This window comes from Phyllopteryx taeniolatus, chromosome 13 (assembly GCF_024500385.1).
Source record: "Phyllopteryx taeniolatus isolate TA_2022b chromosome 13, UOR_Ptae_1.2, whole genome shotgun sequence".
Classification (NCBI taxonomy): Eukaryota; Metazoa; Chordata; class Actinopteri; order Syngnathiformes; family Syngnathidae; genus Phyllopteryx; species Phyllopteryx taeniolatus.
Window position 1 is genome coordinate 5,968,098 of NC_084514.1, and position 22,801 is coordinate 5,990,898.

Sequence of the window (22,801 nt, forward strand, 5' to 3'; positions counted from 1 at the left end):
AAAAGCCTGTAATGGCTCTAAAATGTGAGGGGAAAAATTGCAATTCGAATCCATTTTGTAAGAAATATGAACTAGATACATTTGCTTTGCTTTATGGGCTCCATAAAATGATATAGCGGGCCGGATCTAGTCCCTGGGACTTGAGTTTGACACCTGCCCTTTAAAGCATCATTCTGAGAGTTGACACTAAATTAATAATGTTTAATTTCAGGGCAGTGTTAACTGCCTAAATTTACAACTTTCACATTAAAGTTACACCTTTGCCTATTGTGTGGATTATGTTATAAGAACTATATCAAAATAATTAAAGTGTTCAAATGCAAAAGCGGTCATCTCTATTTTTCGGTGAATTTAGTTAAAAAAGAAATCTGGTTCCAGGTTAAAGCTTTATTTTAAGTTCATGTATTAAGCAATTAAGAGGCTAATTTAGAAAAATTTGGTTTTATTGAAAAGGTCTTTCAAAGAGGCAATTTAGTTGCAAAACTAGACAACTATAAGAAAATAATTAGCGACAAAACGTCAAGTCCAAAATGTTCACATAAATATACAATTACACCGAAATGGTTTGTGCTCATGCATAAAAAAATAATAACAGGTGAATGTACTAGAATTACAGTCTTTTGAACCTTACCCTTAATGTTAACTTAAATTCACTTAAATTAACCCATAATCCTAACCTGACAGCATTGGCGAAGGCTTGCTACAGGTGAGTTTCCGCGAATAGGTGAATTCCTGAATGGCAAACAGCAAATATGTGCTGGTTCAGTGTACATGCGTGGTACAACTAGCGAAAGGCTACACTTTGAATGGAAAAGACCAATTATACCTTGTCACAAACAGTTCAGTGTTTGGAAGATCTCCGAGCGCATGCAGTGAGATCCACCAGACACTACAGAAAGCCTGTGATGTTTATGAATAAATATTTATATCATGAGATTTTTTTGTGAAGGTGTTTGCACTTTCCCCATTATTCAAAAGGTGACGTTAAAGTAATAGGAATGCAGTAAACGGACACTGACATATGGCTGACTATGCAGATCACAGCCCTGTGATGCGTGGGGGGTTGAGTGGAAGTCATGTGGGCGGGGCTCAAGTTTCATAATAAGGTCACATTATGACATTTATTTCAGCCACGATATGGAAGCAGACTTCTAATGTCACTGTGATTGGAACTGCCACATTTTGTGATCTATAAGATCTCAGGTGATTTCATAAGAAGCAACTTAAAGCTACCGTTCACACCCCATTTCATAGTCGTATTTGCCCTACTCGGAAAGCAAACTGCGACACCAATCGAGGCGTCGGCTGCGTGAGCTTATTTGAGTCTTCTATCACAGCTCCCACGCCGTTGTTTGTTTGCTCATCTCATTGGCATTCAGCGGACCGTGTTGAATAATTCAGCGCTCATACTTTGGCCCCAGACCGACTGAGTTTACAGCAGAGGTTTATAGGTTGCATGGAGACACTGCAATTTTTGTCCATGTGGTGACCAGGACTAACCCAGGATGAAAACTCCTCTGGACTTAAAAGAACTAAAGCCTCGAAAAGGGCAGTACTGTGCATTGATCCCTCTAATGCGAGGTACACACTTACCGATCATCAATGTCTTAGACAATACTTTATATGTGAGCAACCCCACACATGACAAAAAAAAAAAATCAACACTCACTGCTCTTAGGCTATGTTCACACTGCAAGTCAATTAAAAATTGTTTCCACGTGACATCAGATTTTTTTCATGTAAATGTGAACAGTACAATTCTAGATTTATTAATTATTATTATTATTATTTTTTTTTTCATATCCGACCAAGGCCTCTTTCACGTGTGGATATGTAACGGAAGCGAGTGCAGTATGGAAGCTCACGGGGCGCGCATCCAACCTACTTAATAGGTCATCAAAAGGCTGCAAACGTCACAATTTTTGGACAAAACAGACACGCGACAACAGTGACCAGCAGAAAACAGTCAGTGGCGAAACAAAGATGCTTTAGAAGTGCTAAATATAAGAAAACCTAATAAACGCAAAATTACCACAAATGCGTCACAACAAGACCTATGCCAGGGGCCGTATCTACTTCTGTCCTGTTTTACGTCATGGATGCGTTCCGTCCTTAGTAGAAGTTGGCATTTGTTTTTGCAATACGAACGACTGCATAAAAACATTGAATTTAACCCAAAAAAAAATCTGAATTGGGCATCATGCCTTGCCACGCACACAACGATATCTCCACCAACAATCTCCCCAAAACCAGATGTCGGTTGTAGTACTAAGACAGACCTGTCAGCACATGTAAGGATTTGCGATTGTAAATACTGAGATCATTGTTGGCCCTGACCGTTTGCCCACGCAGCTCAGGGAGGGGAAAAAAATCACCCTTAATAATCACTCCGGATAATCTGTGTGACCATTATTTGCCCACTTCTACTCTAGGTTATGCATTTATTTTTCAAAATTACAGCCTCAATTGAGCTTCGGAGTCTTAAGAAAAATACAAATTGTATTTACAATGTCTGTTATATATCTGAAACAACAGATGCCTTTCGCAGCAGCTAAAAGTTAATTAAATCTCTCTTCGAATCGGGCAACAATCCAGTCTAGAAAAATTGAATTGGACAACCCAAGTTGAGGAGGGGACAGCAAGGTTAAGAAAATGCAACAAAGGCGTGCAGTGTTTTCATTGAAAATCAATACTGTGCTTCTCATTAATGTCCTGGTGCTGCTGCATTAAAGACACACCCGACACCCACAGGAATGTAAAGGCAAACCTAATTTAGTCAATATTCCATGTTCTAAGAATTACATTTTAAAAAAATATTTTTTTAGGAAATCATATGAAAAGTTAAGCACTATATTGCATACATAAACTGACATATATATATATAATTATTTTTTAAACCATGAACAACACTACAACACATTAAAATGCCACCCATTCTGCATTATATAAGTTACAGATAAAAAAAAAATATGAGTCTGCTAATTACAGTGCACTTTTTTTTCCTTTTGGTAAAGGTACTACTAAAATTTCATGTCAACAGGCTCCATATGCTTGTTCTAAGTTCTGTGTTTCATTTTCAGTTATCACATTGATATCACTGCTTAAGATCAATATTCAAATCATATCTCCTACTCTTATTAAATTGTACACATTTGTCATTAGGTTGACATGGTATCATGCTTTCCACATGCTTTATTTACATGAACACATTTTTTCTCATGTATTTACATTTCATTGTTTTGTGTAAAGGAAAAATATGGGGTTGATTCCAAAATAATGATCTATGACTTTTTTTGAGGAAACCTTTTAATTCAGTCCCTTGATGGTATGATCTTTGAAAATATATCAATTGAGCTTGACTCTTGTTTTTATGTTTAGTTTTCCCATAGCGTCACACATTTCAGTGGAAAAATTTCACCCCTGTAGATATCAATTAGGCTGTGCAGAAAAAAATCATAGGTGAATTTGTGAACGGTGAAGCGCGAGGAGAGGTATTTCCATCATGAACAACAAAAAATGTGACCTTCCTATGAGGGAAAATTACATCAGCAGTGGTAAACCTCCCTATTTAGAACCGTGTTAATCCGCTGGATCGCTACCTGATTACCACACTCACTAAACGAGCCGTCACATTAAAAATGAACCTCCCAGCTCAATTAAAGCTCGGTAAGAGTAGTTAATTACGTCAGCGGCCAGGTGCGTGTCAGGCGTTGATTTTTGCCATCGTATTACGGTACGGTGCCTCGGAGCTGATTGAGGAGAAGGTGAACATTTATTAGCAGACGGGAACGGTCCACCTGGGAAAGGCGCGAGCGTGACATTTTAGCAGCGCAGCAGGGCAATTGACGAGCAATGCTCGCTGGCCTTCTGTTGTGGCTCAGCTCGACAGCACTTTGATTTGGATACACTGTACATGGCTTGTGCTGATGCTTGGGAGAAATGTTAGCATATACTCATCAAAGGGATTAATAGTGTATTTTAGGACTTTTAATTATTTAGTTACACTGTTCTTCCTCCAGGGTGTAATGATTATACAACATGCAGTTTAATACGTTTCAAAACAAGAATTGGGTTCCCAAGTTTGAATTCATTTTGGATTTTCTCTAATCCATGCAGGATCAAAATTATACATACACTTCACTTCAAAAGTACTGGAACATTGAGACAAATTGATTTATTTTTTGCTGCAGACTGAAAAAATTTTAGTGTAACATCAAAAGGTCAATATAAGACGAGATCAGAGTTTTAGCTTTTATTTCCAGGTATGTACATCGGGATCGGTTACACAATTTACTGTAGAGTACACTATTTGCAACAAAATGTTGCATTATTAGGTGGGCAAATGTGTTGGAACAAATACTTACAGATTAAAGTGAATAAGACTTAATATTTAGTTGTTGTTTGCATGCCGTAACTGTATCAAACCTGTAACCCATTGACATCCCCAGACCTTTGCATCCAAGTTAATCACCAGACATAAATCCTACAAAGCATGCTTTTTTTTAGGGTTGGGCTCAGGGTGAACAAAAGTATAGGAACATGTGACTCTCAGGTGGGTTTGGCCTTTCACATTGATTATTTAAATAATAAATAACCCTCAATTTCAGACTTTATCTATCTATCTGTATGTCTATCTGTCGGCCGGTCCATCTGTCCATTGGTGTATCTCGTATTGCTGAAGGTTTATAGCTGGTATTGTCTTAACTTAATTAGGCCAAGCCCTGTTAACTTTTCGTTCGTGATCTCGATTGATTGCAACTGTCAGTTTCTTCTGGCCAGTAAACTGGATATAGGATTTGGAGGATTCTCTGGATCGACCAAAACTTGGAACAAGGAACTGCATTCCAAATGAATGACAATGAATTTCAGACTGGCATGAATACAAAACCTCGTTAATCACAGCACTGTGTTGCCATCAACGCCCCACGCCACCCAACCTCCCTCCCCATCATAACTCTCCCTCTCTGGTAACGCCACCGCCTGAAGGTCACGGCAGCTTTTTAACGTCGCACGCTGCCAAGGACTCTTTGTGGCTGACCTTTTGGTGTCTGTCACTTCCAGCGCCAATCCCGATTTTAGAATGATCGCACGGGGAAGGTAGCGCCGTATTGTCTTGATTGTTCCTCCGTCCATTTTCTGTAGTGCTTGTCCTCATTAGGGCCTCAACTGACTTTGGGCAAGAGGTGGGGTGCCCCCTGGACTTGTTGTCTGCCAATCACAGTATGTCGTGATTGTGTACAACAGTGTTTCCCAACCTTTATTGAGCTAAGACACATAGTGTTTTACATTCGAAAAAACTCATGGCCAAGCGACGGCTCGTATCTAAAAAAAAAAAAAAAAAAAACTTGCAAGTTGGGGCACTCATAAGTCACCAATACCACCGTATTATATTTTATTTTTACAATAATGTGTGGTTGGGAATCACATGTACAGTATACAGAATTTTTTTTGGTTTTTTTTAATTAAAATCTTTTGGGGGATTTTTTTTAAAATAATGGTTTTCCTTCTGTCTTTCTAAGCCCGCAAACTCTTATTGATGGTTTATCCCTGCTTATTCAAGAATTTTTGGCCGGTATATATAAAAAAAAAAAAATTCATTGCAATTATAATGGCTGTCAATTGAAATGAAATGAAGATTTTTGGTAATTTGCGGTCCCGCCTGGTCCCTATACCCCACGATTGGCAAGGGTCCACTGTATTTGAATTTTATTAAGCATCATCGAGTCCATCATCACTTCCACGTAGTCCTGCAAACACAGAAAAGATGACAGGTTGAGAGAAAAACGGATGTTTTGATGCCGAGGTGGGGGGGGAGGTAGTCATGCTGCTAGTGTTGACGGAGCTTTTATGTGAGTGATTTGTTCTTGACAGCGTCTGCTCATTAATCTTTTACATCTTCGCCTCTGGTTGTTAGAATCCTATCCGCCTCAGAATCCTGGCAGCCTCTCCTCACGTATTTTGACAGCAGCGCTTACTTTCATCTTCAGTACATAAGCTAGGAATGGCAAGGGAAGGGTGGACGGCCATTGTTGTTTTTGTTTCCCCCATTTACTTCTGAGATCAGTGTATTGTAAGTAACCCACACCAGGGAAAATGGAATTTTAAAAAATAAGGCACTTTTCCGAGTGGTTGATTTTTAGCCATTTGTGTTTTCATGACGGATTTGGACCTGACAAAATGACAACATTTTGTGGGTGGGGGTTGGGTCTGGCCTTGCACCCCTGGTATGTGTCGAAGCTTGCCCGATCCTCCTGGCCCCCAAAAATAATTTTTAAAGCTGCTGCTCCAGACATAAGTAGTGTACAGTAATCCACCCACCTATTCACAATTTATATTTACAAATTCACATATTCTCATTTTTTCTTTTATGATTTAAACTAGTAATATAGGCAATTATAATAAAAGAAATACAAATTAAGGGGAGTCTCAATTATTCACGTTTTTTGGCTATTCACTGCAGGGCTCAATCCATATTACTGTGATGTTTATTAGAAGGTCACATTGAGGCGTTCGGTTGGCAACAAATACAGCTGGCTAGTAGATGCGAAGTTGGGATTGTGACAATTTTAGGAAAAGAGCTTCTTTGCAACTCTTCCAACAACGCATTTGAAGAAGGCAACAGGTTGATTGAACGTCACTACATTATTTTCCCAAAAAAGCTCACTTGCAACATTGAAGCTGGCGCTGATACTTTCCCCTCTCTCCAGTGTTCACATTCATATCAGCCTACTCAAGCCCCCCCCCCCCTTTTTTTTTATGGTCAAGATTTCTTTCTCTGGATAAGTAGATGTGACAAAAGGCAGCTGAAGATGTGCATCCTTTTGTGACAGGAAATCTATTTAGGGCACATCTGGTGCAATGCACTTTCATCTTTAATTGAGGGAGGGTTTGGACAACGGATGGCGTGTCTGCAGACGTCACTATATTGATACGCGAGAGTAAGCTCTGACCTGGTTGACTTTCAACTGGCGTCTATCGCACGGGTGACCACTATTTGACGAAATACGATATAACAAGGCGGCACGGTGGACGACTGGTTAGAGCGTCTGCCTCCCAGTTCTGGCCCCGCCTGTGTGGAGTTTGCATGTTCTCCCCGTGCTTGCGTGGGTTTTCTCCTGGCACTCCAGTTTCCTCCCACACCCAAAAAACATGCATGGTAGGTTAATTGAAGACTTTAAATTGCCCTTAGGTGTGAATGTGTGTGCGAATGTTTGTTTGTTTGTTTGTTTATGTGTGCCCTGCGATTGGCTGGCAACCAGTTCAGCCTGTGCTCCTGCTCGAAGATAGCTGGGATAGGCTCCAGCACTCCCACAACCCTTGTGAGGATAAGCAGCTCAGAAAATGGATGTATGGATGGACGATATAACAATGATGCACACAACACTGTGGCGAGACCACGTCGGTGTCTACTGGGTCTCATTAAAGACAATCTCCACGTAAGATCATCGTTAATATTGTGGAGTACACTCTTTTACAGAACATCTATGTCTCCGTAGGTGCTGCGGTTTACGTTATTGGTTAATGCTTTAGTGTCTGTGTAAGAACAATAATCTGAGATCATTAGTCTTTTTATCTGTTAGCGGTACACTTCTTTTTCCACTTGAATGACAGTTATAGACTGACAAACATGAGGTGCATGACGACACCTTTTTATTGCTTTTACATCTTAATTTTAACAGTGGTTAACTTTTTACACTTAAGATACTTGTTAATTACCCTCAAAAATTATATTAATGATGACCGTTAAGTATTAAAAGTGAGCCATTTTGACGCTAGACAGAGAGCCACAGATAGCGGAAAAGCATGTAACATAATACGCAGATATGTTTTGATGTCAGGAATGAAAAAGATGGTGTAATCCATCTGAGAAGTGCATGTGGCCATCACATAGAATGCTCCGGATACAGGTTCCTCGTCGCTGTGTTCTTCAGCTTATTGTGCAAAGCTGAAGCCATGAAATTGCATCACATGTTTTGATGCCTGTTTTATGCCCACTTGTTACCTTAAGGTCGGATTGGGAAAAAAAGAAATGCGTTTAACGGAATCCGCCCCTCGAAGCACACTGCTCAGATTTAAATTAGAGCAGTGACGGGAACAGATTATACGTTTGACCCTTTTTCACAGTCAAGCCCAATTATTTCCACATCCAGTTTGATCATGCTTGAAGGACTGTGTTTTGTCATAAAATGTTGATAGGATTGTTTTTCTTTTTAAAAGGCTGCAAATGTGCACGCCCCACTGGGAACAATGTTCATTATTCCGTTTCATATTCAACTTGAGTATGTTTCTGCCGTCACAGCTGGAACTTGGCTTGGATAAGAATAAAGTGCTCACTGCTGCTAGTCGTTAGCGTGTCTTGTTTATTTGGTGCGGCCCATGTGGCGGATGGATTAATCGCCTGCGAAGCTTTTCTTCAACTTATTAGCTCAGCTCGATGGAACGTCTGCATGGACGATCTGCTAGGTCGAAGCCGATCTTCTTTGTGCACACATGCGAGGGGGCGGTCCCGTGGTTTTTAATGGGGCGAGGACTCCAATGAGGCTAGATAGAATCTTGCTCGCATTTTAAGTACTTTCATACCCTGCCTTTAAGTGTAATGTTGTAAGATGAGTTTGAAATTATATAACTTTGAAAACATTTCTTTTAAACTTTATAGTACCTGTACAAAATAATTAACTTTTTAAATATTTTCATTTTTGTGTATTTTGGCTCATTTTAGAAAGTCATCAAATTCAAGGGTGAAAGAATGAAAATTGGGATATGTTTTGATTGCTGTCTGATTGCTGACAAAACAGTTCAAATTTGATCCGAATGGTTAAACAAGATGTGAATCTTCATGACAAAATCTGTAAAGTTGTACAATTGGTTGGTGAGCCACATTAGGATTCTGCCCGTTCTAGCTCACAGTGATTTTGAAGTGTGTGCCTGCTGGGTCCAGGTGAAACAGAGTTTAAAGCCAGCTGAAGGGCATGCGTGAATTTAAGCAGCTGAGGTGCCTAGAATACCCCTTTGATGCTAATTTGCGCTGTTTAAAAGAAGAAGACTTTTCTTTCCTCCACCAAAAGGTATTAATTCAGGTGTTACCAGACAGAACTGGGAAATGATTCTGACTTATGTGACCTTAAAGTACAAAAAGAGGAAAAGTTAAAAAAGTGAATTGATTCAGAAAGCTTTGGTGTGTGTTTCAGTGTTGTGTTGCTCCATCCTGCAGACGGATTTGCAGCTCACTGGATGTAATACTTTCAGCTCTGGTTTCCTCCTCCATCTTCTAGTTTCACCAGTTATTAGTGAAATATAAAAACAACAAGGCCTAATGCGAAGGTGGGTCATGTCATAGGAGGCATGGCACTTTAAAGGACACCATTTATTTTTTCAGTGTTCAGATGTCTTAAATGTAATAAAGAATGCATTGGTGCTGATCATAGACGTACTGTTGTGGTACGTTAGTTTGTTTTGCTTTGCAGTAGACATGTTGCACTTTATCTTCTTGGTGTTAAATGATACCAAACCTTTGCTGCCTTTTATGCACTTTTTCCTCCTGGTACCATCACGCAACCTTATTTCAAAAGGGAGTGGCGCACGGCTTTGCATTAACATTTGTCCGTGTGGAAAAATGATGACTGTGAAGCTTCAAGGCAGAGATTTTGCTTTGACTTTTTCTGTAATCAAATTATTCAATTAATCGTTTCAGTTCTCTCGTGCCACTTGATACTATGGTGCATCTGTGTAGTCTGACTGTCGTCTGAAAATGGCGCATGTTTGTCCAAACTAAGTTAACCACCTTTTTTTTTTTCTTAAAAAACACAAAACACAGCCTTAAATTCAATGACAAAGGTGTAATGTAAAAGTAATTTATCACTTTTATCATTCTTTAACCACTGGTATTTGTAGAACGTAAAAGCAATAAAACATACAGTCTCCGCTAACAAGTGATGTTCGTTTTCTCTGTTGAGGCCGCATCTCCATTTTTCAACTCTTATGGGATTTAATGCATGATACTGGTCTTTCTTTTATTCAAATTGGATTTTCTATTTTTCTCTAGTATTTTGGCCAAATTGAAATGTTAGCAAGTTTCTGTGAACTGCTGCATAATCCGAACAAATGAACAGCCAATTCCATTCTGGTACACTAAAATCACTTTATTCCTTGGATGTTTTCTTTTGCAAAAAGATTGCAGTATGAAAAAAAGCTCACAAGTCAAGAAGTGCCATTTGATATCATACACTTAAACAGCAGAATAGTGTGAATACATTTCTGAAGGATAGCTAAACCATAGGGATAATCAACACTGACAATGAATACATTCAGAACACTGTGTGCTTAATAGGCCTTCCCTTTTCAATAGAAATACTGTATTCATCCACGTTAGAGGAGTGCAGTCTTGTGGTGGATGGAGCTTTTCCAGCAGAGCTTTTCACTCTTTTATGATTAAGTCCCCATTTGGGCTCCTTCCAAGAGAACGTGCTAGTGAGGTCTCAGGCACTTTTTGAAGTCATGAGGTTGTTGGCGATGCACTCTTGATGACCAACTATTCAACTTCCTGCATGCTATACGTCAATAGTGTTCCTGAACAAACCATTAGGTACACCTGTAAAATACAGTGGAACGCCAGGTGGCCGGAAACTGGGCTGCCGTGGCCGCCGGAACCATTAATGTAAACTTAGCATAAACTAACAGGATTCCACAAGTGTGTTTTGCTTAAACATGCCATTCGGTTTTATTTTACAGGTTGTCCCTGAAATAATTTGAATAGCTGATTATTTACATGTCCTAGGTCAGTGGTTCTGAAACCTTTTATTCAAAGGAACACATAAAAAAATAATTGGCTCTCCTAGTACCACCATCATGACCAATAGTCAAATACAGTAAGTCAGAAGGCCTAAATGTTGATTTAAAAAATGAGCTTTTATTCCTAAAAAATATACCTACCATTATTGTAAGCCACTGTAACATTATGCACAATTTGAACATTAACACTATGCTTACTGCAAAAAGATTCTATCAAAATTACACATAAAATGTGAATTAAAGTTGAACCTAAAATTATGTTTCAAAACAAACAGATCGTAAAAATTTAATGTAACTGAACTGGACTTATACAGTGATTCTTTCGCATACCAATAGAGGGAGCCACACTTGGAAAATCACTGTACCAAGGCAAACGAAATTAAATAGGCTCCGTGTTAATTATTTTTAAATGTATTTAGCAAACTTCCAAGAGGATATTCAAACAGATAAAGATTTTATAACTGATATCACAAAGGCATTGATTGAATTTAGTCTGAATTTTTGCCACATAGAAGAACAGGAGTGGTAGCAAGGGTATTGTGATTTTCTGTTTTTATCCTGGGAAAAAAAAGTAAAAAATAAACGAGCTAGTTTTTACACACCTTGTAAAAATAATAATTTTAGCAAGATTGGGCTGTTATGTTGTAAGACTCAACGAAATGATGCCTGTACAGTGGTGAACCTTTCTTTTTACTGGTACAACAGTTAGGAATGTTAAAATGTTACATAAAACATTGTCTGTACAGTTAATAAAGGTTTTAATATTGACCCTGGAAGGATTTTAAATCACCTTTTAAAAATATTTTGAAATTTGAAAGTCAACCAACATCATGAAACAAATTATTTCACTGGCTCCACTGTATATAAATGTAAAAATGTTTTCTGTTCCAATACCAGAAAACATATTACCCTTTATAATGAAATGTCAACAGTTTACTGTATAGCTCTTGGACTTCACAATATAAATTAAATAGCACATTTATAAAAATGACCCTATTAAGTATTAAAAGTGTAACTTGTACATTTGTTTACAGTATACAGGTGAAGCAATTCATTGGATAATAATAACTTGATAAGTGAACAGTTCCTGGGAATTTATTTAAGGCGTAGATGCACAAGCCAGCCTTTTGATATCGGATACAAAAGCAATGTGTTTATATTAAGGATGGGCAAAACTTCAGTCAATTATTGATTAATTTGACACAAACTGGGTTACTTGACCTCAAGTAGTTTGTGATTTGAAGGAGTAGAAGTTAAATTCAACTTTTGATCATGTCAGCAGTTTAAACTGACATCAATTTCACCTCGGAAACACACTCAGACAAGCCACAGTTGGGTTATTCTGAAGAATAACCTAAGAAACCTAAAAATACATTTAAATTCTTTCCCAAGTCTGTTCACAATGACACACATTTGTCTTTTATTAAGAAACTCTCATAGAAAAAGTCTCCGTACAGTCCACTTTGTTTATTCCGCAGAAGAAAATCTGAAACACATATTTAAGATGAGAATATTTAGTATTAGAAAATGCTTTTTCCAAAAGTCGTTGCAGTCCTTTTTGAGCATTGGAGCTGCACTTTAAAGCCTTCAAAGTCATTATTAGCCTCACGCGTTATGTACGTACAACCCAGTGTTCTGGATATTTGCACGTTCACCGTATGGTCTTAGATCCCGTTTGATCCCGTTCCAGTCTTTCCTCCACCGCCATCCTCCTGTGGATGTCTTCACATTGGTCGTCATTGCTGTTCTTGATGTTGAACCGCTCTACAACGTGGTGTAGATGTAAACAAAGATGATGACCAGCAAGTTAAGAATGGTCCCAATGATGCCCAACATGGCCAAGATGGTCTCCTCCTTGCTTTCCTTGTCTTGGGTTCCCCTTTCCTCATCACTGTAGACAGTGTTGACCATTTTCCCTGGAAGCATCTGGAGTTTGCGTCTCACACCAGTCTGGAATGAACAGGCAAATTCATGTTACTGTGATACAGTGGCGTGGAAATGGGGTGGCGGAGGGGGCGGCGGCCCAGAGCAAATGTCGCACGTGAGAAACGTAACAAGAGGTGGGAAATTTCTCAATTTGTAAAAATAATCACAAACTTTGAAGAGACATTTGTTAGACAGACACTATATTGTGGCTAATTTAAAAAAAAAAAAAAAAAAAAAGCATTCACTTTCTTCACTTTTCAGATTTAAAAACAAAAAACTGACAAAATCTGACACTACATAGTTTTTGTTGTTTAGTCACGCTATCATCACAGTTAAATCAAAAAGCAAGTATGTCTAAATTTTTCAATTTTTGTTGAACTGAAAAAAATATCTTCAAGTTTGGATGAAATAAACTTTTTTTTGTTGTTTCTGAATATAAATAAATACCCTGGACAGACACGCACACACGACCATAGACCCCAATCTGTACGTAGTTTCGCTGTCATCTTGCCTGTCGCATGTTACTCCGTGTTGCATAGCTGTGTCTGTGCCGCCATGTTTTATTCACGACGGCGAGAAATATTTTCCCATCAAAAATAAATTACGTGGAGGCGTTTTTCTTTAATAGAATATCAGCCATCTGCTCCGTTCTAAGCGTGCAAAAAGAGCACAGTGTTCACGGCGATGAAACATTCATTGTCAATGTGCGGTATGGGTGAAAGCATGCTGTAGGGAAAGATGCCCTTTTACAGAAGATTTCTGCTCAAAACTGTGTCCTGTATATGTTGATTGCAGCCATTATAAATAATGGCAGCTAGTTGTATATTGTTTTATGCAGCCTGTGGTGAGGTGTGTATAAAAAGTAACTGTTTTGTTACTGTTTTTTTTTTTTTTTGGGTTGTATATCCCAGAGGCGCAGCAGCTTGTGCAAGTTGGCATCCGAAACCTCTCAGGAGAAACGTGTTTTCTCTTTGCAGGTCAGTGGGTTGCACACGACAACTAGCGACAGCAAAAGCTTGTAGGCGTATAGTGGACTAAAAATAAAGTCCTTGACAGGAAGTGGAAAGTTTGTAGATGCATGATAAACTACAGACTTCTTGGCTATGACCACACAAGCGCAGGTCAACTTTCCTGTGTGTGTTAGCATTTTGTCCACACCGAAACTAGATGCTAAAATTTAATTTTCTATTTTGTGTGTGTGTGTGTGTGTGTGTGTGCTTACAGTGATACTCATGTCCTTAAGAGAACCAATGTCACCTTTTTGTAATGTTTATTATTTGTAAACTTTTTATTCAAAGTATAATATGATATAATATTTAGCGATAACGGCATCAGTCCACTTGAGTTTGGTAATGTTGGCTGCATGCGTCACATTCACGGAACCACACACTCACTGACAAGTGTTGGATTAAAAAAAAAAAAAAAAAACAACAAACAAGATTAATGCAAAATTTTAAAGTGTCCCGAGCCCTGCTGTAAATAGTGAAAATCTGCGAGTAAAAACAAAATGGTTTCAAGTGAAGTAAATGTTAAGTATCAATGTTCTGTACCGGTTGTCAGTCATGAAGGTCGTAGGTGAGTATGAGCCAATCCCAGCTGACTTTGGACGAGAGGCGGCATAAACCCTGGACTGGTCGCCCGCCAATCACATATAGGCAACCAACCATTCACACTTACATTCTCACCAAAGTACAGTTTAGGCTTTAATGAACCTAACAGGCATGTTTGTGGAATTTGGGAGGAAGCCGGAGTACATCAGAAAAACAACATGCAAACTCCACACAGGCAGACTGAAGCTGAGATTGGAACTTTAGAACTGTGAGGCTGACATGCTAGCCACTAGGTCATCGTGATGCAAAACAGCCACTTGTCAAAACAACACGAGTTCATCTGGGACGAGAAGTGGACAATAGTAGACTGGCGCAGTCATTCATGAGACAAAAACCCTAAGAGTATGAGTTTTGAGGAGTCTTAAAGGGAGTAAACCCCCCCCCCCCCTCCAAAAATTGCTGCAGCACAGTAGTGCGCCATGACTGATGGTCAGTTGTACTGCGGGAAATATCCAGTTTCACTTGTTTCAAAAATTATTTGCTACAAATGTATGCGCTATCTCTGTATGTATGATGTGTTCATCTAGCTATGCCAGCAACATATAGTGACAGGCAGAATTAGTAAATGCTCTTCTACTAGATGACATAATGTAAATTTACACCGATTTTATCGGCCTTATCGGTATTGGCCAATAATTAGCATTTTATACTGATCGGCTTTGTCATAAGTCGTTGATCGGCTCCGCTAAAGAAATTTACTCTGCATCGCTGTCTTGCACAGTATATTTGAATCCAAAAGCTAGTTTATTTTTAGCCTTGTCGCGTGTCTTTTGGCGTAGTCCTGTAAATATCTGACGGCCAATAAAGTTATTTAAAAAAAACAAAAACAAAAAAAAACATGTCGGCGGTGTGGAACAGACAACACCTCTGAGACAGACGACACATAATGCCCGGATCAGACTACAGAAAAATTTGTCAGACTACTGCAATAAAATCTTGTATTCCGATACCACCACATCTCGTTTTTTCCGATCACTGAGCTTTAATCGTCTCAACGCAAACGCGACCGGATACACTCGTTACCATGGCAACGACAACAATGGATCGCGCCGTGTGTTTGTAAGAACAAAATGGGGAAAAACGTGTGTTGGTGGTCACCGGTGCTCAGGAGAGGTTGTTCGTTTAAGGCTTGCTTCAGGTATGTTCACGTACTTTTAGTACGATACGGCTCACAAGCAGGCAACAAAAACGTTATGTAGCTTAGCAAGCTAGTGGTAGCACGAATGGTTGTACGTAAACATGCCGCCGTTCTGTCGAATCATGCTCTAAAGTTTCGGTGTGGGTGAAGTAATTTAATTAAAAATAAAGTAATTTAATTACATTAAGTTAGCATGCATTATTTCTGTCATGTTGTAATGTTGGTTTGACCTGACTGATTAGAATACATGACCTGACTAGAGAAGTGATTTCCAACCTTTATGGAGCCAAGGAACATATTTTACAATTGAAAAATCTCACGGCACACCAACAAACAAAAATGTCACAAAAAGTGGATCCATTAATTACTGCATTTGCTTCATGCCATCTAATAGAAGACCATTCATTTGTTCTGTCTGTCACTATGCCTCGCTGGCATAAATAGAGGAACAAGGATACATTTATTGGAAATATAATTTTTTGAGCAATTAAGTAGACAAGTATATACAGTAAATGAACAAGTCATTTAAATATACACATTCCTCCATCTTGTGATCGGATCGGTTATCTTTTTTTTAAACTCTCTGATCGGTCCCAAAAATCCTGATCGTGTAAAGCCTAGTAATGATGCACATTTGTTTGATTGTGCATATTTCAAATACATTTGGCATGGAAATTGCTTCCCCTGCTTATTACTATAGGCAGTGGGAAGATCATTTTCCTCCTCTGATAATCACTATAATTGATTAGTTATTTGACTTTGCATCATCCGGCAGAAGCACAGAGGATTCGGTTATCACTCACTGTTGAGTGCTCCTGTCACTCAAGAGCTCATCTAAACACTTTTATGCCTGATTAATCCGGGCAGTCGTTGTCAAGGCCGCACAGCATTCCAACCTTTTTTATTTTTCCCTGATTTATTATCCTTCCGAGACCGGGCTCTCACCTGTGCAGCAACAAGCCCCCAGGCGTTTAAAACAAAGCAAAACACAACAAAATAAATAAAGAGCCGACAGAAGAAGTAATGCCACACCTCAGACAACAAATCCCAACAATCCCGCTCGCTTGCGCCTTATAGAAGCTAACATCTGCAGATCAGTGGAGAGTGAAACCATTTGCCACGTGAATAATTGTGAGCATGTCAAACAAGGGGACCCAGATGCTAATGCGCTCCGACAAGGCACGCTCGCTTTTGGCGTCGCGGAATGCGCATGCAGGTGCACTCCCACAACTTACACACTTGAAGATTAGAAACCATCTCGTACTGTCAACTGGAATGACGATCCGGTTTCTTTTCAGTCTTTGACGGGGTGACATTGTTCTGTTCACCCCCCCCCCCCCCCCCTCCAAAAAACCCCAAAACATTTAGAATTGCCTGTACGCTTTGTTTAAACTACTAGTACTGTATACCCCAAACTATGATCACAAAACAGTTTATCATTTCAAACTCATCCAACAACATTACCCTTAAAAATAAAGGATTTATTTTGGAAAAAATAACGTCAACATGCACGTGCTGCAATAACTTCCACTAACAACCCAGGCTAAACTCATTTCCTCCCCATCCTAGAAAGCTTGTCCGTCTGTTGAGATGCAGCACTTCAACTTGACACCTTAACACCAATTTCTATTTAGACTGGGCTTTTCCCTAATCTTGTAGGTGTTTCAAATAGACTGTTTCAGAAAGAGCACAAACACTGCAAAGAGGTGACTTTTTCCAACAAATGGGGAAAGTTTCCACTGTACTCTCATACAGTCACTGAAAGTCACTTTATCAGGTACAGTTAAATTAAAACAGAAAATGCCATTTAGTCGACCACCGCCAAGGCCGATCAACAAGGGGTTTAAATCCTAGCCACAGCCTCTCCGTATGGAGTTTGCATGTTCTCTCGGTACTCTGGCTTCCTCTCACATTCGCAAAAGCATATTACGCTCATTGAAAACTCAAAATTGTCTATCGTTCTGAATTTGAGTGTGAATGTTCATTTGTCTATATGTGACCTTCCATTGGCGAGTGACCAGTCTAGGGCTTACGGTGGCTTGGCTGCAGTCCTAATTAAGACAAGCCTTAGAAAACGGATGCAAAGACTTGTCAGAAAGAGTTTAGTTTACCAGTATTGTCACTGTCCAGGAAAAACATGTATTGTCAAATTTTAGTTTAAAAAAAAAAAAAAAAAAAAAAAAACTTTCACATGCAAAAAGGTTTTTGTTGCTTTTCAGCTAACAAGAAAATCACTAAATGTTTGGAAAACATGCTTTTTCTTGGAAGTATAACCAGAATATTAGAAACACCTCTGACCATGATGTAATGTCTGGCTATATTATCAAAACTGTGAAGAGTTAGAAATGAGTTGTAACTAAAGATTTGGCCCGTGAGCACTTACTTGAGAGAAAAGCTTCTAAGGGTCAAGCCTGAATAAAAAATGCACGGTGGAATAAACCCGCTCCAAAGAAGCGAACATGCCGCCGAGGGTCAGACGTCAATTAAAGTCATTGTTGCCATTACGTAAGAGGCACTTTAACCTGTTAAGAGCACGCGTGACATGACGGGCATCACCCGCGGGATCGTCTTTTTGGCCACCTCCATGAATGATTCACACAAAGACAACTGAGCCTGGAAAGCCCCCACCCCCCGTCCCCTCCAACCCCTTTCGCTTTCTTTTATAAAGTATACATAGCCTCACATCATACATGAATTCATCCCCGTACAATTGACTGTTAAATTTGCAGACCTACCTTGCAAAATATCAGGAACAACATGGACATGCTGGAGCAGGACACTTTCCTGGAGTGCACAGACAACTAAAGCGACAGCGGACCCTTCTCATCGTTCAGCGGGGGATGCTCGCTCGTTGTCCGGGCGGTCCACTTGACTGTTCATCTCTCAACTTGCTCCAGCTTGAAACCGCATATGTGTTCTCTGTCGTCTTGTCTGAGTGGAAGGATGGTGTCAAGTTGAAGAATGGATGATGGTCTGATGTGGGTGGGAGCGAGCGAGTGGAGATAAGTGAACACCCTCTGCCTGTCCTCCTATTTCATCTCACTTCTGCAAACAAACAAACAAACAAAACAAACCCCCCCCAAAATTTTCAGTTTGTGTCCCCTGCCTTGTCAAATACTTTTTTTTAATCCAACTTTTTAGCTTGTTATTTTAAACACCTTTTTGTCAGGAGTGATGCGAAGGGCACTGGTCACCTCGCGCTGCTTTCAGACAAGAGGCATCCCTCTACTCTCCCTCGCTTTCTTTCTCCCCCTCGCCGCATATTAATGCAGCTGTGGTTGCCTGGCAACGAACTCAAGGGAGTCTCTCACACACACACACACACACACATACACACACAAAGCCTGGCGACAAGAAGCGATTGTGACAGAGGCCAGGATGAGGGCTGAGGGTCTCTTCTGGTATGTTTGGAGGACTCGTGCATGTGTGTGTCTTTGTTTGAGTGTGTGCGTGCACACTTTTAAACCATCACCGGTCCGAGAAGTGTGCACATGTGTGTTTTGTATTCTGGCGTCGCATGAAAATGAGTGGACAGTGCTCAGCAAATGTATTAGACCACCTGCCACAGAGAGCATCCAACATCATGAAACGCTTTAATGCAGACTCTTGATTCCAGTGAGCTTTCAATGCTATTTTGAATTAAATGAGGAATTTCACACTTAATGCACTTTTTACACCCAATTTTTTTTAAGAAGTCATAAATGAGTCAAGAATGCACTAAAACTCATTTTATGTGCATGAATAGACGTAACTATAATTCTATCAAATAATAATCATGTACTTTTACTATTTTTTTTTCCTTTTTTTTGGTGAAAGCTAATTTGAAAATGAATGGATAACAATACTAACGTAATTTCAGAATTAAAAATATAATTTGGGTTAAAGAACTTTTAAATGCTACTGTATTAACCACTACAGGAACGACAAGGATTTTGATAGTTACATGTTGTGGCTGAAAACTTTACTTTGGGTGATGAGCTGGTACATTTCGTAAGTACTGTATATCAATATTTGATGTATAACGAAACTCGTATTCACAGTTCGACATTCGCAAATTTGCCACTTTGTGGATTATATTTAACCTATCCTGTCTTATTTGCTTACTTGCTATTTTTAGTCTGTGGCCAAAGTGGGATCTTTGTGCTGAAATGAGTTGCGGAGGTTCATTAACGAAAAGAGTCGTATGCCACCATCTTGAGGCATCTTTGGCATTTACAATACAATATAAAGCTTTTGAAGGGTGGCAAAATTCCGCAAATAGCAGGAATTCCGCGTATATCGTATCTATGGGCATTTTTTTTATGTTCTGGAGGTGGATATTCCGGCATAGTTTCAGAAAAGTTCCTGAAGCCCGGAGCAATAGGTCAGCTCGAGGCTGTGGATGCGTGCCTGCTATGAGTGAGCCCACGAGTGCCTGGCAAATGATTGACACCTTGTCAGTTACACCCTCTGTCACTGATTGGTTGTTTTTCCTCTTGCGTGTGGTTTCCCAAAAAATCTAATTAGAGGTAGACTGAGCTAGAGAAGGATGTTTTTTTTCCACCAGATCATTTTATTCGTGTACTACTGTCAGGTTATAGTGACGGTATATGACAAAAGTGATTTCTTTTTTTCCTTCTTAATTGGAATCTCCCCTTTAATGGTGGATAACATCAATAATGCATTGTAATTGCTCATGGTACAATTTTGAAAAACGAGCATTAGATACAGTATCAATACAGTCCAGGTCTGACTCTTCCCAATGTCAAGACTCCATATCTAAATGACTCACAGTTTGATTTTTAACGTTTGACGGTCCTTTTCATTTTTGTTTGAAGAGTGAACAGCCACAATACCTTCAAGAATGGAGGAGACTGTCATTACTTTGTCTGACCAAGTCAAACAGTCAGCAACCTTGGATGAAACTATCAATGTAGCAATGTTTCACGTTATCTCTCACGATCCAGTCTCGATACACCGACATCAGATTACTGTATGTGCAGTCGCGCACTTAATGGTGTTTGACTTAAAATTTGTGGAAGTTGATATTGTAACTCCATTTGTCAACAAATGACCAAGTGCAAAGAGTCACGACAAAAGCAGAGGAATTATCGCCGTTATTCTTGTTTTAATGACCTCCGCAGATTTTTTTAAGATAATGGAATGTGTTGCCGATACAAACATATCGATGATCACGTAACTGGTGTATCGTGATATTGACATTATCGCTGGCAAAATATTTCGATAATAGCGTATCGTGAGTTATTTTCTGTTACTTGTGATTCGCACCTTTTACCTCACCATCCACCCCATTCCAGTCATGCAACGTATGAGACTGATTCCGCCGTCCAACGTGAGTCACCTTTGGGAATGTTACAAGGCAATGAAGCAATTGGACGAATCGTCCGTCCCCTCCTCCTTTGCCTCACTTCACCTCTGCCAGACAAAAGGACACCGGCTTTCAGTGTTTGTCTCCCAAGAAGAAAGAGAAGAAATGACTCACACAGAGGCCAGACTGAACATTTCTCATTTTAAGACACTTTCACGCCTTGAATATTTATTGTTCTTCATCAGCTCACACTGAACCTAATAGTAGCTTCTTTGGGAGGGAGATACACTTCAAGGCCATTTTCTTCCTGCAAAATCAAATAACATCCAATACAAGAGTTGCATCACATTCGGTCTTTACGGACCTTTTTTGTATTTGGAAAGATATGTTTTGGTACAGCTTTTGTATTGAATCTCAGTACGGTAGAGCATGCAGGTGTACCTAATGTGGACTTGCTTTTGTCCTTCAATTAAAAAAAGAAATGTAAACAACAAAGCACAAAATCTCAATATCCCAAACTTTTTGTGAGTTTTGTATGTATCTTTGTAATATTGACATGGCCTAAATTTGCTCCAACAAACCTTACACTGAAAATAAAACCAATTTACTTGACACAAGTCTGTCTTGGATTGACCAGAATAAAAAAAACAACACACAAATACATGTAATTTATGACCAAAATAGAAACATAAAAAATGTTCCTTTGAACTATATTCCACCATATGCCAGTGGATATGTTTGACACATCAAACCGCTGACAACAAACAAGGCCGGATGGCGCTTTGTGCAACAAACGACCTGCAATGAACAACAATAAAAATGGAAATGTGAAAGGACGATTCCCTCTGTGAAGTGACGCCGCTGGTGTGCATAAATTTGATGCCTCGCAGTGTCTCTTCCTGCAAGGACATTTATAACAATTAATCTGGGGTTCCATCAAATTTTGTAAGCAAATCCGCAGAGTGCTCTGAATACATGCTGATAATCCACTGTGTCACGTCGCTGTTCGTTCTAACAAGCCAATATCAGTGTAGAAACAGGCACTAACCTCATCTTTGTTATCCACCTCCTCATGTGTTCCAACTCATGTTTTTCAGTGCAGTTGCTTGCAGAGGTGGGAGACTCGAGTCATATGAGTTGACTCGAGTCAGATGCCAACTTTGTCTTTGCTCAAACTTATGAAAGACTCCACTCGACTTTGACTTGAACTAAATGACTTGACAAATCTTGCCTGTTAACATTAGAAAATCAGAATTTTCACGACAGTGTGCTGTTTGGGTTTTGATAAAAGTATTTTTTTTTGTAGTGTGCTCAAACCTGGCAACCCACCAGTATGCTATGATCCAGAAGTGCCTTGTGATTTGTTTTTGATAGAATCGGGCAAAAAGAGAGTGGCAACATGAAAGGTTAAAATAAAAAATAAAAGACACAGTATCTAACTTCATCCGCCACTATACAACCCGCAAAGTCAGGTAAACCACGTTAACCTCACAGTTTAGCTAAACGATAGTTGGTCCAACATTAACTAAGCTTCATGTCAGTCATGGGTTTATTTTAAAAGACCATGAAGTAATAGACAATAGTAATGTGAAAATTGATTTGAGACATTTAAAAACTGTGATCATGAATGTGTTAGTAAAGCCACTGTACAAATATTGAGTGCAAAGTGGCTAATGTGCAAATATACATTGTATGACTTATGATTTGCATAACCCAAGTAATGAATTGACTCCAGTTTTTTTTTTTTTATTTAGTGGAGAGTTGATTTGACTTGGGACCTGCTTGAAACTTGGTTGAGACTTGAGACTTACTCCCACCTCTGGTTGTTTGTGTGGAACTCTAAAATTGTGGCAAACTCTACACTAAGTTGGATATAAAGAGCAACTAGAGTCTATTGTTCATATAAAGGTTTTCTTAGAAAGCATATAAAAGGAGTTGGGTGACAAATGTGCTGCATGTCATGCGAATACACTGTGTAAAATTCATACATGGCTTTGAGGGGATGCATAAAAAGACAGATAATGTGCTTCC

General features: G+C 39.3%; 2 protein-coding genes across 2 annotated transcripts in view; one reads left to right on the forward strand and one right to left on the reverse strand.

The window, feature by feature from the left end:
- Nucleotides 1-22,801, forward strand: part of LOC133488261 (uncharacterized protein C14orf132) — a 100,064-nt gene that overhangs the window by 5,756 nt on the left and 71,507 nt on the right.
- On the reverse strand, nucleotides 10,119-18,590 carry LOC133488262 (protein TUNAR-like). The gene is made up of 2 exons (XM_061795907.1): nucleotides 18,198-18,590; nucleotides 10,119-12,738 (listed from the first exon to the last, which is right to left on the reverse strand). Exons 1-2 carry the CDS (start codon nucleotides 18,225-18,227, stop codon nucleotides 12,553-12,555), a joined length of 216 nt encoding a protein of 71 aa, XP_061651891.1. The 5' UTR covers nucleotides 18,228-18,590; the 3' UTR covers nucleotides 10,119-12,552.

Coding starts and splice junctions, on each gene's coding strand:
- LOC133488262 (XM_061795907.1), bottom strand. CDS start 18,227: ATGTCCATGTTGTTCCTGATATTTTGCAAG. Junction 12,739..18,197: donor TGTTCCTGATATTTTGCAAG/GTAGGTCTGCAA, acceptor TGTTCATTCCAG/ACTGGTGTGAGACGCAAACT.